Raw genomic sequence first — 18,443 nt, forward strand, 5'->3', positions numbered from 1 at the left:
GGTGTTGTGACCTGCCAGATTCAGACAGTGAGGAGGGTTGGGGAGGAAGATGGGCCAGTCCTGGAGTCTGGGGAAGGCTCTGAGGAGGGCTCTGTGTCAGAGGCAGAGAGGAGGCCAGGGCCATGTGCCAGTTATCAGCTGCCTTCTGAGTCAGACATCAGTGGGGCAGAAGAACAGCTGGAGCCTCTTCCTAGTGTGCGCATGTGCAGAGTTGCCAGACGAAAAGAACAGCTAAACAACAGGAGTCAACTCTCTCTCTCCCTCCCTCCCTCTCTCTCCACCCCACTTGCAGTGATGGACGTGCTGATGTTCGGGCGTGATGCCAGCATGGCGGAAGCCTGGCTTGCCAGCCAGGAGCCCATCGTGCGCTCTACTGAACTGGGTGACAACGTGGACGAAGTTGAAAACCTGATCAAGCGACACGAGGGCTTTCAGAAATCGGTCGCCGCTTGGGAGGAGCGTATCCTGGCACTGGAGAAACTCACCACGGTTCGTAAAAGAAGAAGCACACGGCTCAGCTCAATCTGTGAACCCGGCCATTGAGGTTTATGGCAGAGGTTCCAACCTTGGCATCTTTAATGCTTTTAGACTAGGACTTGGACTTCAAATGTCCAGGTCAGCCCTTCCCCAGTTAACTGAAGCCTGGTGGGTTTCCAAATTGTTGTTAGTTGCGAAGTCATGTCCAACCCATCGCGACCTCCTGGACCACGTTCCTCCAGGCCTTCCTGTCCTCTCCCATCCTCTGGAGTCCATTGAAGCTCAGGCCGACTGCTTCGGGGACTCCATCCAGCCACCTCCTTCTCTGCCGTCCCCTTCTTCTTCTTTTGCCCTCCATCGTTCCCAGCATGAGGCTCTTCTCCAGGGAGTCCTTCTTCCTTCTCATTAGGTGGCCAAAGTCTTTGAGTTTCCTCTTCAGGATCTGGCCTTCTGAAGAGCAGCCAGGGTGGATCTCCTCTAGGACTGACCGGTTGGATGGCCTTGCAGTCCAAGGGACTCAGGTGATAGATAGGCAGGCAGGCAGATAAACAGATAGATAGGTAGGTAAGTAGAAGTCCCCTCCTCCTCCTCCTCCTCCTCCTCCTCCTCCTCCTCCTCCTCTTCCTCCTCCTCCTCCTCCTCCTCCTCCTCCTCCTCCTCCTCCTCCTCCTCCTCCTCCTTCTTTTGCCCTCCATTGTTCCCAGCATGAGGCTCTTCTCCAGGGAGTCCTTCTTCCTTCTCATCAGGTGGCCAAAGTCTTTGAGTTTCCTCTTCAGGATCTGGCCTTCTAAAGAGCAGACAGGGTGGATCTCCTCTAGGACTGACTGGTTGGATGGCCTTGCAGTCCAAACAGTTAACAAACTCTAATAGAGTCGTGTGTCATTTTTGAATAAATTCACTCAAAAATTAATTATCAAGTTTTGTGGGTCAAATTTTATTTCATCTAGTGCTTGTTTTGTCAGGTGAAATACTTGCTTTTTCATTTTTTTAAAAAAATTACAAAACTTTCAGCAATATATTGTGAGGGTTAGATTGCTCATGTAGTCTGAAGAGGCCTGGGTTCAAATCCTTCATTAGACATGAAGTTCCCTGCATAATCTGGAGTCTCTCGCCTCCAAATTTTCCTTTTATCCTTTCTTGTAAGGATAAAAGGGAGGTAGGGGAGGGTTTGGCAATTCATGGGGCAGTCACGAAACTTCAAAAGAGGCAGGACTATATTATAGGTCAAATTTATTCTTCTTAAAATTATAGTATTCCAAGACCGGGAAAATCAATTTCCCTTTATGAAGTTGCTTTGGACAGCAAGATTGGTGGCATATAAATGTCATAAATAAATCCTTCTGGACTTATTTAGTGTCCTTTCATAGCACTAAATTCTGGTATGAGGCTAATGATTCCCCCCTCCCCGCCCAGCTGGAAGAGAAAGAACATCGTGAGCAGGAAGAAGCGAGGAAGAGGACATCTCCGGCGCCAACCCCATTGGAACCCACTGTCATGATACCGCAGACAGATAATACAGACGGGCATCATCTACCCAGCACCACTCAGACAAATGGGTAAGAGCTAAGACCTGGGCCAATGTGTCAAGAAGGAAGCAGAGATGATTGAACCTTCAGAATTATGATAACAACAGTTCGCTGTCCCAAGATTGTATAAGTGAAAAATAAATTTAGAATTAACATTAGCCCTTTCTAAAATTTAAAGATAATCCTTGATTTACTACCACAGTTGGGAACAGAATATTCGTTGTTAAGCATGCCAGTTATTAAATGAGCTTTGTGTGATTTTACGATCTTATTGGTCATCGTGGTTAAGCAAATAGCAATAAGACCTGTATACCGCTTCATAGTGTTTTACAGCCCTCTCAAAGCGGTTGACAGAGTCAGCCTCTTGCCACCAACAATCTGGGTCCTCATTTGACCCACCTTGGAGCCAGTCAAGAGTCGAATTCCTGGAGTGAGCAGTGAGTTAGCCCGCAATCCTGCCTTTTAGCCACTGCACCACAACTGCAGTTGTTAAGTAAATCGGATTTCTTCCATTGACTGTTAGAAGGTCATAAATGATGATCGCATCACCCTAAGATGATGTAGCCATCGGTTGCAAATTGCCCAAATGTTCACCGTAGACATGCTGCCACAATCATAAGTGTGAGGACTGGTTGTAAGTCACATTTTTTTCAGTGCTGTTGTAATAACTTAAAGACTAAAGTGAACGGTTGTAAGTCGAGGACTACCTGCATGCAGTTGCTACTTTGAAACTTTGCACTACCTGGCACATCCTTCTCTTTCCCCAGGAGCCCTGGACAGCAAGGCTTAACTCTCGAGTTGCCATCCCAAAATGGGCTTGACCCCGACTCTGAATCTCCGCAGGTAATGGAGAGCCGGACTAACCACACAAGGCTGGGTGTGAAACTGGAAAAAAGATAGAAAGGGATGGTTGCTTCTACACATGTCCACCACATATGCTAGTACAAGCCAGGTGACATTTTCAACATTTAGCTGATTTATCTTTGAACATCCACATGAAAACCTGAAATATTCCTGTTGTGGATTTTACCAGAAACTTATAGTAAAGAAAATATATATCTGGTTATCCATGCAATTAAAGCAGCTAGGATTGTATTTGCACAAAACTGGAAAAGTGAAGAGATTCCTAGAGAGGAGAATGTGATTAAAAAAATATTAGAATGTGCAGAAATGAACAGGTTAACACTGGCAATTAAAGAGAAAGAACAACTGATTATTTTATCAAATGGGAATCATTTTATTGATGGTTAGAGAATAAGTACAAGAATTAGAAATAAAAGTAGATGTGTAAAATATAGAAAATGTATCAATTGAGTTAACATAGTTAATAGAGTTAAATAAATCAAGAAGAGGATTGTTATAGCATTAGACATTTAAGGTATTGGTATTAAGCCGGGAATAGATTAAATAATGAATATGATTGTAGATCTCAATTGTTATTGCACAAAATATTTGTACCCAGATGACACACTGTTTAATGGAAGGTGGATTGCTTATATTAAAATAAAATAAAAATGTTATTAAAAAAAAAAGAAAATCTATACAGACCTTTGGGGCTTGCTTAATGCAGGGGTGTCAAACTCAATTTCACTGAGGGCCGCATCATTATGGTTGCCCTCCACAAGGGCCAGTTGCATGTAAGACCATGAGGTGGGCGTGGCTGGATGCGCGTGGCTGGCTCTCCAGATCCCGGGGCACCGGGACCCTGCAGTCCAACCCTGCAGCTCCTTCAGGGGGTGCCTGGCCATGCTTACCTTCTTGAGGCTGCTGTCGATGCTGCTGTGGGGTGAGGTGAGGCAAGGCTGGGCAAGGAGAGGTGGGGCTCAGGTGACCCCCTCACCATTTCCAGGGCAGCCCAGAACTAGCCACATCACGAGCCAGATCCGGTCTGCGGGCCTTGAGTTTGACTCCCCTGGATTCATGCAATGAACCAGGCCTCTCTAATTGCCGAAATCCTCTGTAATGCCATTGTAACCCAGTGACTGAAAAAGTGGTTAAATACACTTAGGCTCCTGCTTTCCCTTTTATTTTTGCAACTAATAGATAATAGATAATAGATAATAGATAATAGATAATAGATAATAGATAATAGATAATAGATAATAGATAATAGATAATAGATAATATAATATATATATATTTAATGTTCCAAAGTGCAAAGCACCTTCCTTGTACCGGGACTCAATTAGCAATTCCTGGAAAATAAGAATGCTGCCATTTGTGCAGATGGTTGAACTGTGATTCTAACCAAATCCCAACTGTCAACAGATTTCAGAATCATCCTCTGCAGTCAATGGGTCACAGCTGGATTCTGTATCCAAGGGCAAAGAGCCAAGCCCACCCGTCTCACCTAAACTCAGCTCCAAGCCAGCTGTTTTCAGCACGGATCCTGCTCAGTCGGTCACGCTGCCCCCCCGGACGCCAGACGACTCCGCTTCAGGGCAGATGGGAGGGATATTACATCGGAAGCAGGAAATGGAATCCCACGGCAAAAAGGCAGCTAACAGGTGATGTGTGTGTTCTGATCCGAATATAAAAGCTAGGTGTGGAAGGACGGTCATAAGTCACTTCAGTCCCATTGTAGCTTTGAACGATCACTAAATGAACTGTTCTCAGTCTGCATTAAGTGAAAGAACCCAGAATGTGCCAACTCTCGAATCAGCCGGGCATTTACTCTGGAGGGAGACTATTCGAGTGGGGAGGACAAATAAACGCTTCTACTCATCCTTCTTGTCTACCCTCTCCAGGTCTTGGCAGACTATCTATTGTGTGGTGCAGAAAAACAGCTTTGGGTTCTACAAAGACGGCAAGCATGCCACCAACAGCATCCCCTACCACGGGGAAGCGCCCGTCAGCTTGCAGGGCGCGCAGTGCAACGTGGCTCTGGATTACAAGAAGCGCAAGCATGTCTTTAAGCTCGGGTGAGCTTCCCTGCCTTACGGCCAAGTAGCCTTGGCCACATTTAAAAAAAAAAACTTTTTAAATTTTAAGTTTTAACGCGAAGGGTTTAGACATTCCTCTCCTGACACCAGTTGATTCTTCTCTTGGCAGATTGACAGATGGCAAAGAATATTTATTCCAGGCGAAGGATGAGGTGAGTCGAAGTCTAGAGGTTTGTGCTAAATCAAGAGTTTTCCAATCTTGGCAATTTGTAAGATGTGAATGTACTGGCTGGGAGTTGAAGTCCACCCATCTTAAAGCATGTTGGCTGGGGGATTCTGGGAGTTGAAGTCCACCCATCTTAAAGCATGTGACTGGAGGATTCTGGGAGTTGAAGTCCACCTATCTTAAAGCATGTTGGCTGGGGAGTTCTGGGAGTTGAGGTCCACCCATCTTAAAGCATGCGGCTGGAGGATTCTGGGAGTTGAAGTCCACCTATCTTAAAGCATGCTGACTGGGGAATTCTGGGAGTTGAAGTCCATGCATCTTAAAGCATGGGGCTGGGGGATTCTGGGAGTTGAAGTCCACCCATCTTAAAGCATGTTGGCTGGGAGATTCTGGGAGTTGAAGTCCTCCCATCTTAAAGCTGCTAAGGTTGAGATTCTAAAAGACCTTCTACTCTGTCTTCCGGTTCTATCCTGCTCTTGGTTGGGGTGTGGATGATTGGTGGGAAATATTATTTTGTTCTTCATGGTCCCCTTTTTATTCCCTCCTTTCCAGGCGGAGATGAGTACTTGGATGCGAGTGATCAATGCTGCTGCTGCGTCCGCCCTCACCCCCCAAGACCCCGCGGAAGACCAGCCTGCACTCATCAGCAAAGGCATGACACGAGCCATGACGATGCCAGCCGGGCCCCCGCACAGCGCCTCGGAAGGAACTGTCACCCTGCGTAGCAAAGAGGCGAAGGAGAAGGACCGGGAGAAACGTTTCAGTTTTTTCAAGAAGAATAAATAGGAGTCCTTGGTGGGAGAGGGGCAGGGGGGGCTCTGCTGCTGTTGGCAAAATCTGTACAGGCCTGAGCAGTGATATGGGGTGTGGCGAGGGGCTTGAGTTCGGCAAGGGGAGCCAGGTTGGGGGTGTAACCAAAGCGGCCGTCGCTCTTTTCTTAAAATTCCTGCAGATTGCATGAAGCATCTCTGACGTTTACAAGGAATGCCTTCCGTTCCAGGCCCCCTTCCTTCCTTCCCCGTAACAAAGAGAAACCAAAACCATCGTCTTGGTTGAAACAGGAGGGTGACCACAGTGGCAAAGACGGTTATGGAGGTGCAAAAGGGTGGGGAAAGACCTCCCCAGGAATGGGGCAGTAGATTGTCAGATGCTGGACATCTAGTGGGGATTGGGGGCGGGGCGGTGCAGTGTCCGTGGGTCTGGGCAAACAGGCCACAGAAAGAGAGGTGGCATGGGGCTGATCCCAGACTGGTGTTTTTAACGATGTCGGCCTTTTTGTGGGTTCTGGTAGAAGCGACACCCTTGGAAGTCCCACAGGTACAAAATTCAGGCTTCCAGAGTCGATTCTACTACATTTGCTCACTCTCTTCCTCCTCCTCCTTTTCCGTCATCTCTGCTCCAAGGCTGTTAAGATTCTCTCTCCTCCCTCTGCAGGCAAAATCTCGTTGGAATAAAAAAAAAAGGAAACAGTCTATGCGCCACTTCGGCCCCGCGCAAACCCAAGAAAAGCTTCTTCTAAACATCCGAACAATCCCCCTCCCCCTTTCAAAGTCCCGTCTGTATACACACTTCATGTGCACGCACACACACCCTCTAAAAATCGAACCGAGGATGCACAACGCTGTGCCGTTCGTCCCCGGAGCTTAAGCACTGTTTGTGCGTCTGTAGTTTAGGAAGTGCGCCTCCTTCGGTGGGAAATGAAGCCGGGCCAAGAATGCTGAGCTTGCAATGTGCCTGGTGCTCTTCGCACATATTTCTACGGCTTGCCGTATCCTGGAGGCAACAAGGTATGGAGGCAGGAGGGCGAAAACATTGGGGAGGATGATACCCCAATGTCTTGAGACTGGGCTGCCCGCCCACCAAAGTTGCCTCCCGCTTCCTAAAAGTTCGAATCTCTCAGGCGCTCCAGAATAAGTGGAGGATCGTCCGTGATCATCCCCGATGCTTGCTAAGAGGTTCTCATAGGAAACCCGAGCTAGATCCCTCTCGACCCAGGGAGCAGCGATCAATGCCATCCTCCCCCGCATTTTGCTTTAAAATCCCCCCCGAAATCCACGCCACACATGGCAGTGCTGTTATCACCAATTCTGTTTTGGATTTTGCATTCTTTGGGCAAAACTTCCCCCCGACTAGCACCCTCCAGCCCGGGCAATGCCAGCTGAGAAAATCGGAAGGCGAGGTTCCAATGCACTTGGTGGATCTCCAAGGTTGGGAAGGCCAGTTTCATAGCCTCCCTCCAGCCACTATTCTATGCAAAATTCATCGACCCATAGACCCCCCCCCTCCTTTTGTTAAGTCCTCGGAATTAGGACAAAAAAAAAATCTTCCTACCAATAAAGATCGCCAAGTGGTGGAGTTTCCTTTCCTCAGGCAAACAGCATCGCTCTCCAGTTGATCACTTAAGAGATTTTAAAATTGTCCCCTGTGGCTATGTGTCACGGATCTCTCCGCCCCCCCCCCCCCCCGAGTGAGCCCATGCTCTACGAATGGCAGAAGAGAACAGCTTGCAGGACCTAACATAGAAACAGGAAGGTGAAAATTTTCCCTAGAGCTGCTGTATTGCCATGAAATTCTCACTCATCCACTGACAAGCACCCAGGTTGGCACACTGGGTTGGCTGGACAGTTGCTTGCCAGGGTCTCATGGACCTCCCCCACTCTTCTCTTCCTATCTCCCCGGTCTTGGTCCCTGGACCTGGGTGTGCCTTCCATTTGTCCTCTGATTGTCGCCCTGCATTGCCACCTCGCCTCTGCAGCCTTGCCTGGCGCAGAGAGCATCGCCTCTCTTCCCTTCGGGCACAAAGGACGCCGAAAAGCAAGTCTTGGGCGCACGGATGGAGTTGCAGAAAGACCCAGAGGGACGGCCTGCCTGCCTTACGATGTGCAGGAATGTTGTTCTTTTTTTTTCTTTTTCTTTTCCATGCTGCTTAGAGGAGGGGAGGGGGGGAAAGAGGCCTGGCCTACAAGTGAAACACCCTTGCCTTCTCGGCACGCCCCCTCAAGGCCCCCAGCAGTGTTCTCTGTGCTTGTTGGGGACTGTTATCCATGTGTTTGCAGTGACATCTGTTTCAATATTTTTTGGGGGAGAAATAAAAAAAGAATCTGTGGACAGTCGCCGTGCTTCTTTCCCTTCATAGTGGGGTAGGTGGCAAAAATGGAGCTTCACTGGTTCTCCTAATTGACCAGGTTCATCTCTTGCTAACCCATCGCGTTTTGCAGGTTGGCGGCCTGGAATGCCTTCCAGGGATGTGTTGATTTGGAATGATGTGAGTTCCTGAGCCAGCTATGCTTTTGGTCAGGAATTCTGGGAGTTGAAATCCATGGTTCTCCACCCTTGATTTAAAAGCAGAGCAGGGAGGGATTTGGGGATGTCTTTATTTGATGGACCATCTCGTGCACATGGAGAACTTTTGCACATTGTGCTAAAGCACCATCCCTGAAGGCAAATGATGACAGCTTTCTATCCACATTGCCCCGTCTCGCTTTTGGGATGCAGTGGGTTTGCCCTACCACTGAATTGAGTCAGTGCAAGACACAATAGTTGCATTGGTCAGTTAACTTGTGATCAGTGGTAACCTTGGTTACTTGGCTGGTTGTTGGCTAATCCCAGTTCATTTGGCAATGTGCTCATGTATTTATTTAATAGCCCACATTTATTAATTTTATAAGAACCTCAAGGCAGCGAACATAGCTAATACCTTGGCAAGTTTAAGACGAATGGATTTCAACTTCCAAAATTCCCCAGCCAGCATGGCTGTCTGGGAAATTCTGGGAATTAAAGTCCACGCGTCTTAAAATTGCCAAAATTGAGATATACTCCTCTTAACGCTTGAATATGACTGAAGCTAAGCTGATTTTTCCCTTGGAAAATAGACATTTTGGAGAAATCTCCACACGTGCAGAAACTGAGGGACAAAAATCAAGAACTCAAATCTAGTTTGTGCAGTTTGAAATATGAAATAAGAGCTTACATTCTTTCCCTGCCTTAAAAAAGCCTCGAAAAAGCCTAATTCTGGATGGAAATGAATCCTAACCCAGGAAAATAAACACTTTTGAGCTTCTGGCTTCTTGGCAGCCCATTCTACTGGGATGCAAAATTGCAAAGCGTGCTGATAATAGGCGACAGTTCGTCCTTCCAAATCCGAATTGCACAACGCAGACACTTTCAAGATCTGTTACAAATGTTTTATTTTATTGGAGAAGGGAGGGAGAAAAAAAGGAGAGAAATGTCAACTTCAAAAGAACAAAAAGTCACAGGTTAATAATATCCATAGCAAAAAGGAAAGCTTTCTACAGTCCAAACGCAGGCAGCTACTGAATACGACATCTCATAATAATAATAAAAAAAAGGAATTGGATCAGCTAGAATTCTTTAATTCCAAAATCGAGCCTGCACAGGGGAGGAGAGATTGCAAATCGAACAGGAACGAATTGGCCCGAAGTTGGCCTTGGAAGGCCACATATCTGTCTCTGGTTTATCCTGCGGGTCCCTCTGTCTATGCTCGAAGTCCAGGCTTAGACAGAGCTTGAACAAAGCCCAGATAGAAACAACCTTCTCCCCCCAGTTCCTACAGCCTTCCCCTCCCCCCCTTTCAATGATGCTTTTTTGGGGAGTGGGGGGGGGAACTCTTGTGTGGTTGTTTTGGGTTTTTTCCTTTGAAAAAAGAGAACGGGGACCGTTAGTTGTCACTAAGCTTCGCAGAGACACAGAATGTCCATTAGTGAGACCATGCTAAACACAAAAATCGACACATCGTGAAGCCTGGCATAGCTGGGACGTGAAAGCGCCGCAGGAGCCCGATGTCCAGCCCTCAAATAGCCTACCTGCAAAATAAAAGAGACAGTTCATTTGCAGGCTCAGTGCTGGGGGCTGCCTAGAAAAAGGAAAGGGGGAAAGAGGCACTTCTGTGGCTGAGCCCACCCCACGGGCCTTAGAGCAGGGGGTCTTCCAACCTCAGCAGCTTTCCAGACTTGGGGGCTTCAACGCCCAGAATTCCCCAGCCAGTGAGAGGCCAAGGTTGGAGATCCCGGCCTCCGAGCATTAACTCAGTGGGGGGGAGTGTATTTGATTCGGGGGGGGGGGAGATTGTCAGAATATTAACCGCTTTTTTTGCGCCCGTTCTGGAAGGATCTCCTCCTCCTCTTCCTCCTGGGGCTACGGGCCGCCTTCAGGAGGAGGGGCAGGGCAGGAAGATGTTATTTTCAAGCTCAAAATGAAACGTTTCAAAACAGACATTAAGAGACAAGTATCGCCCCATTTTATTGGCAAGCCTCAGAGTGGGAATGTCCCCTCCTTTGGTAGATGCTTCTACGGTCTTCAGAAAGGTAGATGGTGGCCACACGTTGGGACAGATCTAAGGCTGGGATCCATTGGGTCAGAAGGCTAGGGATCTTGTTTGCCACACCAGCAGCCGTTTTCCGACGTCGTGAACGACCGTCCCTGTGAAGGCTGGATTGCTGGTAGTCCTCGGATGAGCGACCACAATTCAGTCCCAACCTCTCCGGGGCCAAGCTAGGCAAGTCGCTAAGTGAGCCCTGTCCCGTTTCACGACGTTTGTTAAAACATGTGACCGTCAAACTAACCCGGCTTCCCCCTTGATTCTACCTGTCAGCAGCTTTCTAGGAAGGGCCCAAGTGACAATTCTCAGTGCTGTCGTACCTCTGAATGGTCATTAAATGAATGGCGGTAAATCGAGGATTACCTGTAATCCTGGGTAACTTAATTTTTCACCAAAATTACACAAGAATTACAAAACCTTTAATCATTCCTCTGGTCAAAGGGAACCAGTGGGATATTCAACACTGGCTACTCATCTTTCCCCAATTCTCTCAGTCTACAAAATCACATTTTCTTATGAATGTCAGTCAAATGATGGCTCTTCTCAGGGGGAGGGACATTAGGGGGCAGTGAGAGAAAAGCCAGTGAAAATGCTGCAATTTAAACACTGCAGGGAAAGGAATCCACTCTTTGGAACTGTTGGGAAAGGGCGGCCAATAAACATTTCCTATTCGACTTCTGTTGCTTGGTCATCGGAAGGATGGGCAAAATTGCTCCAGTTGCCTCTTACGTGAAAGGCTCCGCAACACCCGGAAGAAAGTGCAGCTAAGAATTTCTCAAGGAAGGAGAAGAACTAGAATGTTTCTCTATTTTTTAAAAAAAGAAGGGTACAGAAATTGTGAACCATTTGGAGAAAGAAAAGAATGTTTATCTTTCAGGAGGATTCAACCTTGGGGGTGAGGGGTGTCACCCAGTGAAAATAAATCACAGGCTTAAGGAGAGGACAAAAACACAGCAATCACAGCAGCATCAACCAAAGGAATTCCTCCACCAGAATCTCTGCTGGGGCCCACAAGCATCCTAATTGAAGAATTAGGGCATATTCGCAGAAGGGGGCTGGTTGCTGGCATCCATGAGCCACAGTAGCGAAATGGAGAGATCCACCAATATAATTTCACGGAGATGGAACTGTGCTTCTGCTCGGAAAGCACCTGGGTTCAGCCACCGGTGGGAGAAAATGGTCTGGATTGATTGATTGGATTCGGGGAACAAAGTGCCGAAGTTCCATCTTTGTCCCCTTAATTGGCAGGCATTTTTTGAAGAGCCACCAAGGAAGTCAAAACGGAACTTCTCTCGGACCTGGGTGGGGTTCAAGAGACTACAAACTGGGGCACCTTGTATAATCCAAACTGGCTCTTCAATTTCCAAGCGGCTTTGGTTAAAAGCCACGCCATTGTCTGTTGGCCAGGGGGCAGCCACTGCGCCCTTAATTTCAAGGTTTAGGGTGGATAGTGGGAAACAGGCAAGGAGGAAGGAATGAGCCATCTACAATCCTGGGAACAGAGTGCAATATATGGAAAACAGAAGAGGAAGGAGGATAAACAACAACAGGACAAACTTAGCCAGGATTTTAGTAATAAGACAGCGGATTCCACTGTTCTTGGGCAAGACCTCCCTCAATCTGACTGTAAATAAGGAGGAACAAATATTCCGGGGAACTCTGAAATGGCCACAGGGTGGTGGTTCCTAGAAATAAGTCCTTTGCAGCAGAAGCAAATTGAGATGTCCTGCACATGGCATGTGGGTTGGGGAGCCAACTTATCCCTGGGATTCTCTGAACCACTTTCATTTTGGAAGACTGCAGAATCATGCTTAGCAAGGTGATGTTCCTAATTGAACTGTTTTGCCCCCTTCTGGGGTAGCCCCCCTCTCTCGCTTTCGTCTCCCCCCACCAAGCAGCCTGCTCCGTTCCTCGGCTGCTACAGCTTAAGGGCTGCAGATACCGGCAGGTATCCTCCAAAACCTCCCCCAGCCGCAGGACAATATCCCCCGTCTCACCAGTAGCGACACACCGATGCGCCATCCCCCTCCTCCTCCAAACTACTCATGAAAAAAACGCGCTCACCTCGAGACTCAATACGCGGAGTATCGCAACCTGTCCGCGCCTGCATCCCGCCCGAAACGCTGGACATCGTAGAGGGAGGATCGCGGGACGGGAGACAGCTGAACGCGCTCGTATCCGTACACGTCTCCAGCGGTGGAAGCCGCAGCGGCCGAGCGACGCAGAGGGCTTCTATCCCGGGTGTAAAAGGAGGATGTCGCGGCCACAGCAGCGACGGCTACCGCGGCAGATCCCGAGCTTGGCATCAGGGGCCTCTCGTAGGGGTCTAAGGAGGTAGAGAGGCGACTGGCCATGGCTGTGGCTTGCGAGTACTGGGCGTACTGGGAATACTGGGCCATGGTGTGCTCCGCATAAGTGTCGTATGCAGAGGCCCCATAGGCCGCAGCATTTCTCGCGCGATACCGTTTATAGTAATCCACCATTCCATAGGGGTCATCGTAATACATGGACTCCCCGTAGCCTGTAGGGTACGGGGTGCGCACCATTCCGTATTGCTCGCTATAAGGTTCGGTCAACTCAGCCGCTTGCCCCGTGCGGTCTACCGGGCACTCTTTAGACCAGTGACCCTCCTTCCCACACCGGTAGCAGCCGCTCTTGTATCCCATCCCGGGCGTGGTCCTGAGACGGCTGGTGGACAACTGCACGCGCATTCGTTTGCCTTGAAGAAACAGACGCAAGAAGGGCAGCTATAAAGATTTGTTAAAGACAATTCAAAGCAAAAAGCACAGCAGCTCAGAATTATTTTTATATTATAAAAATAACAAACCACGAAATCACCCACTGATGCCTTAGTGGGTCAAAGAGGGAAGCCAGTAGCTGTTCGAGGACCCAGTGCCTCTTCTGCTCCAGAGTGAAGACCCGGAATTGTTCTGGCAAGGCCGCAAAGCAGAGAAGTGGATTGCAAATCAAAACCCGAGAATTTTGCGGACAAAATTGTGAAATGTGATTTACTTCCGAGACACTTATGAGGGTCATGCAGCTGCCCGTGATTTCTAGGAACTCCGAAACAATCAGATTGGTTGAATTTGAAAGGAGTGGGCCTTATACTTAAGCTAAACCTTTTTGAGATTTATTTCGCACTGGATCTACAGGATCTATTCTTCCTTCCTTCTCCAGTTTGACTCTGCAGGAGATATGGCTGTGCCCTGAACTTACTTTTTCCAGGCTGACGTGGATCGGATTCAGACCTCTCTCCTTTATTATTTGGAACAATCCTTGAAGAATTAGTGTTCCTGAGCTACAGATACAACACTAGTCCAGGTCCCTGCCAGTGGCCTGTACTTTCTTCATCCATTGAAATCAAGAGACCGAGGAAAAAGAGAGAAACCAAACGCCACTCCTATCACTTTCTCCATCTATTTCAGATATTTAGACAATCAGACTCTATTCTGGATCATTAAAAGAATTTTTTAAAATGCCGATACTATTGTTTCACACTTCTGAAATTCAACAATAGCGCATACAGGTAATCCTCAACTTACGATCACATATTGCTAACTAAAACATTTGTTAAGTGAATTTTGCCCCTTTTTACGATCTTTCTTGCCACGGTCAAGCGAATAACTGCAATTGTTAAATTAGTAACACAGTTGTTAACTGAATCAAGCTTCCTCACTGACTTAGTTTGTAAGGTCTCAAAAAGGGATCACATGACCTTGGGTCACTGCAGCCGTCATAAATATGAGACAGTTCCCAAGCATCTGAATTTTGATCACATGACCAAGGGGATACTGCAAAGATCGTTTAAGTGTGAAAAACTGTCCTAAATTGAGGACTACCAGTATTTGATACTAATCTGAACCAAATCAGTGAGACTTCATAAAATGAGATTAGTAGAAAGATACATATTATTAATGCACTAGCTAGACCAAGCAAGCATTTCTCTTAATTGTTCCAATCTTCAATACAGAATGCTATGTTTTTATTGTTATCGCTTTGAGGATTTTCTTGACATGTCAATTTAGCTTAATAAAGGGATTACAGGGTCATACAAAGGGAATTTTTAGTGGAATGGCCTTTCCCCCCCCCTTTTTACAACTCTGTAATCCCTTTTATCAGAGTGGAATGGAGCTGAGTATTTACTGGCTAGATGCCCTTCCTGAAGCCTAAGCCAAGATCACAGCAGATATTTTTCTCTTTGCATCCTGACAGAGAAACATCTGTTGCTGCCTAAGATTGAACGCTCAACCTTCCAAGTGGGAAATGTTGCCCGAAATCGGGGAGCTGGGGGAGCCGACGGGACTGGCGCCTAGATTGGTGCAAGTTGGGCAGGCACTTGTGGACAGAGTATGCAGACTCTGATTTTATATTGGATACTATTTGGAACCCTGAGACTCTAATCCACTGCGCTGCTCAAGGAGGTGGCCGTATAAATTGATTGAATATATTTTCCAAAATAAAATCCAATGAACCAGCCTCAAGCCCATTTCTAGACTGCCCACAATCCCTCTCCGGACCACACTTTCATCAAATTATATTCAAGAATCTTCCAGATAAATGAAAGGAAAACAAAATGGTAAAAATCCTTGGGATAATTATATTTCTGCCAAACAGTAGGAAACATTTAACAAACTGCCCCTATGTATCACCTACAATTGCCACCTCAATTAAACATGTTGAGAGAGGATGGGAAATGGGATTTCTCCTAAAATACAGCCAGTTTGTTTTCTTTTACTGCATTTGCACGGACCTCTGTTGTGGATTTTTAACAGCTGACCCCCAACCCTATTAGGATGTTCAACATTAAAAGTGAACAACCTGGGCAGAAAGTGGTTTCAATCCTGCAGCTTCTGAGATAGAGATTTTAAAAAAGCAAGTTGACTTGAAAGAAAATCTAAACGCAGGGCCTTGGGAAATAGATTGCTATTGGCAGCGAGAAGAAGGAAAGAAGGCATCAAATCACAGCAAGACGGATGGTCAATCCCAAAGCAACGGGAGAGGGAGAGAGAGAGGGGGAGAGAGAGAGAGAGAGAGAGAGAGAGAAGGGCGACTGAGGGACCGGGATGGAGAAGGCTGTGTAATGTTGGCTAGAGGGAAGACCATATAGGAGTACAAAGGCTGTGGGAAAACAAGAAGCATGGAAGCCTTTCCACACATTTATTAATGAACAGAAAGGAAATGGAGCAGGGAAGAAAAGGAGAAGACTAGGATCAAGATCTACGCCTCTTGTCAGAGGCCCCGAGAAACTGACTGATTGATATCCTTCAATATCTCACCTGCCAATTGCCCTCATGTTTCTAAGCCAGTATGGGAGATGACCAGGCTGAGCCTAACGGAGGGGTCAAATGCATCATCAGTCTCGAGTCCCTTCATGCCCACAAGAGATCTAAGGCCAGCCCACCTTGAAGTCTGTTGATTCTTATCTACTGCCAATTTGCTTTGACCGTTAGTAGCTCAGATTATTGTAGAGAGCAATAGAACCTTGTTTATAAAACACAGCTTGTTCTCATAGTCTTTTTTTTTTAAGACACTAATGAAATAGGGGAACAAGGTGGATAACCTGCTAAGCCTGAAGGCCTTCGAATTTTAAAGTCTTTTTCTAATGAATTTTCTAGATCCAGTGATATATTTATATAATTTACTGTGCTTTCATTTTAACAGCGTTCAGATAACCATTCAGTGAAAGGATATTACCGATGTAAAGAGGACGATTATTAATCTCAAAGGCCTCAAAACTCTCATACAAAATTATTTCGGGCCTTGTTTTTCAATCCCAATTTGGACGCTTGGAGAGGGCTGTAAGGCACTGTAAAGAGGATATATACCGTATTTCTAAGTGCTATTGCAATCTGAATTTGGATCACTGGACTATGGAGATGTTACCAGGGTCATTAAGTGTGAAAAACGGTCATTAGTCGCTGTTTTCAGGGCTGCTGTAACTTTGAACCATCACTAATTGAATTATTGTAAGTGAAGGACTACCTGTAGCTGGCATCAGATCTCCAACACTGGATGGAAGTGAACCAGCGGAAAAACATTACCAGCAGTGGCCCCCTTGGGAGCTCTGAAAATAACCTCCTCTTGGGGAGGAAAGCCAGAAGGGGGGAAAACTTTGGCGGCCTTCCAGTTTCCACGCCCCACCTTAGCCCCACTTCCCACCTTGGAATTCCGTGTTGTCGAGGCCTCTGATGGCCTCGACGGCATCCTCAGCTCTTTCCATGTGCACAAAGGCATAATCTTTCACGATATCGCACTCAAGTACGGGGCCGTATTCCTCAAACTTGGACCGCAGCTCCAGGTTCGTGCAGCTGGTGCTGATGTTGCCCACGTGCAGCTTGGTGGAAGCCTTGCTCTTGTTTTTGCTGGCTTCCACGTTGATGCAGACGCCGTGCAGCTTGTAGTGGTGCAGGTTGCGGATGGCATCCTCAGCAGCTGTCTTGTCCTCAATGTGCACAAACCCATAATTCTTGATGATGTCACACTCCAGGACGCGGCCGTACTGCTCGAAAAGGGCACGGATCTCCTGCTCGGTGGCTTCCCGGGGAAGGTTGCCGATGAAAAGTTTCACCATGGCGGCTAGAGCTGAGCGGGAGAGCAAAAGAAGGGTGAGTTCGCTCTGAACAACCAAAATCAAAGAGCAATGGGCAATTAAGCAGCAGGAGGAAAAAATCCCAAGAGATTATATTGATCGAAGTCAATTAACTTTTACTCATTGGCCTCTTAAGAACTGATTTTAAATGATCCTAACTCTGTGGAAGAAGCTGCCACTACTGTTCAAAAAAACAATGTGTGAAAAAGGCACCTTTTGAATTAGCACATTATGCTAATCAGAATCCTAAATTGTCCAGAAAGCTCTTATGAACATATAGCAGCCACTCCCATACTTATCGGCTTTGCACCCAGGTAAACCAGGGAGTGACACGAACAATTTGAGAACATGTACGTTATTATCCGCTTTTAGCATCAATACTTTTAAATTATATTTTAATCTCAGTACTTTTGAACATATTGCAAAAAGTAATGTGTTTTGCTGGTCTTTGACCGTAATAAAGATTTATACTTATACATGTAGCAGGAGATATCAGGAAAATACAGGTAAAATACACAGGCTGTTCTGTAACTGGTGTGTATGTGTGTGTGTATAGCATTTATAAGTGTGTGTGTGTGTAACATATCAGCAGAACAGCAAAGGCCATGATGTGTGTAATGTGTGTATGCGTGTGTATATGTTTCTTTCTATCTATCATCTATTTGTCTATCATCTATCTTCTACCATCTATCGATCATCTACCTACCTATCTATCTCATCTATCAAATATATCTATCTTTCAATCAATCAATCTCTATGTCTGTCTGCCTATCTATCCATAGTATGCATGTATATGTGTAATATACCAGCAGAACTTATCTACGAGCAGAGGACATGCGTGTGGTATGTGTGGTGTATGCTTGTGTGTATATATGTAGGTATAAATGTAATCCATATCTATAGAAAGAGATATAGCATGTATGTATATGTGTATGTGTGTAATATACCAGGCAGAGCTTTGTACGAGCAAAGGCCCTGCCTGGGTGGAGTCTGTGGCTGTGGGCGTGTTTCTATTCTATGGGCGCCCTCAGTATCAAGATCAGAAAATATCTCAGTTAGTCGAGGCGGAAAGCCAAGGCCTCCGTTCTGCATGCAGGCCTCCGCAGGTATAGTCCCTCCAGCCCGCACCTTCCCCCGCCGCCCGCTTCCTCCGCCGCCCGCCCGGCCTCTCACCAACCTCGGCAACAGCCCTCAGCACAAAATGGCGGCAGCGGCGGCAACTAAAGTTCACCTCCTCCTCCAATGTCTTGGCCCGCCTCCTCGCCTTCCGCCGGGTTCTGATTGGTCCCGTCAAGGGACGCCGGACAGGACGAATGGCCAAAGCGGAAAGGGTCTGGAAGACGTCTACCCAATCAGCTCATCGGCTTTAGCAAGTTCCCAAGGCGATTGGCTACCGTTTTGTGTG

The 18,443-nt window shown here is 46.9% G+C and overlaps 2 protein-coding genes across 3 annotated transcripts in view; one reads left to right on the forward strand and one right to left on the reverse strand.

The window, feature by feature from the left end:
* SPTBN2 (spectrin beta, non-erythrocytic 2) overlaps positions 1-8,224 on the forward strand; it is a 64,832-nt gene extending 56,608 nt beyond the window's left edge. Inside the window, exons 29-35 of the mRNA XM_032233972.1 lie at positions 293-489; positions 1,891-2,033; positions 2,771-2,846; positions 4,272-4,510; positions 4,751-4,924; positions 5,055-5,097; positions 5,664-8,224. Of these exons, the coding sequence (XP_032089863.1) occupies positions 293-489; positions 1,891-2,033; positions 2,771-2,846; positions 4,272-4,510; positions 4,751-4,924; positions 5,055-5,097; positions 5,664-5,897 (1,106 nt within the window). The 3' untranslated portion in view covers positions 5,898-8,224. The remainder of the gene's footprint in view (positions 1-292; positions 490-1,890; positions 2,034-2,770; positions 2,847-4,271; positions 4,511-4,750; positions 4,925-5,054; positions 5,098-5,663) is intronic.
* A 1,057-nt stretch (positions 8,225-9,281) lies between these two features.
* Positions 9,282-18,340, reverse strand: RBM4B (RNA binding motif protein 4B). Of its 2 annotated transcripts, XM_032233981.1 has the most exons (4): positions 18,216-18,340; positions 16,609-17,031; positions 12,514-13,168; positions 9,848-9,934 (listed from the first exon to the last, which is right to left on the reverse strand). In XM_032233981.1, exons 2-3 carry the CDS (start codon positions 17,018-17,020, stop codon positions 12,522-12,524), a joined length of 1,059 nt encoding a protein of 352 aa, XP_032089872.1. In that variant the 5' UTR covers positions 17,021-17,031; positions 18,216-18,340; the 3' UTR covers positions 9,848-9,934; positions 12,514-12,521. The 2 variants fall into 2 exon arrangements, with proteins under 2 accessions (XP_032089873.1, XP_032089872.1); XM_032233982.1 differs by lacking the exon at positions 12,514-13,168 and having other exon boundaries at positions 9,282-9,934; positions 18,216-18,339.
* Positions 18,341-18,443: the final 103 nt, after the last annotated feature.

Source organism: Thamnophis elegans, chromosome 17 (genome assembly GCF_009769535.1).
Source record: "Thamnophis elegans isolate rThaEle1 chromosome 17, rThaEle1.pri, whole genome shotgun sequence".
NCBI lineage: Eukaryota > Metazoa > Chordata > Lepidosauria > Squamata > Colubridae > Thamnophis > Thamnophis elegans.

Bases quoted from the DNA above. Each gene is read 5' to 3' on its own strand.
- RBM4B (XM_032233981.1), bottom strand. From the start codon at position 17,020: ATGGTGAAACTTTTCATCGGCAACCTTCCCCGGGAAGCCACCGAGCAG. The intron at 13,169-16,608 runs GTGGGAAGTGGG...TGTTTCTTCAAG, and splicing joins CGACAACACGGAATTCCAAG to GCAAACGAATGCGCGTGCAG.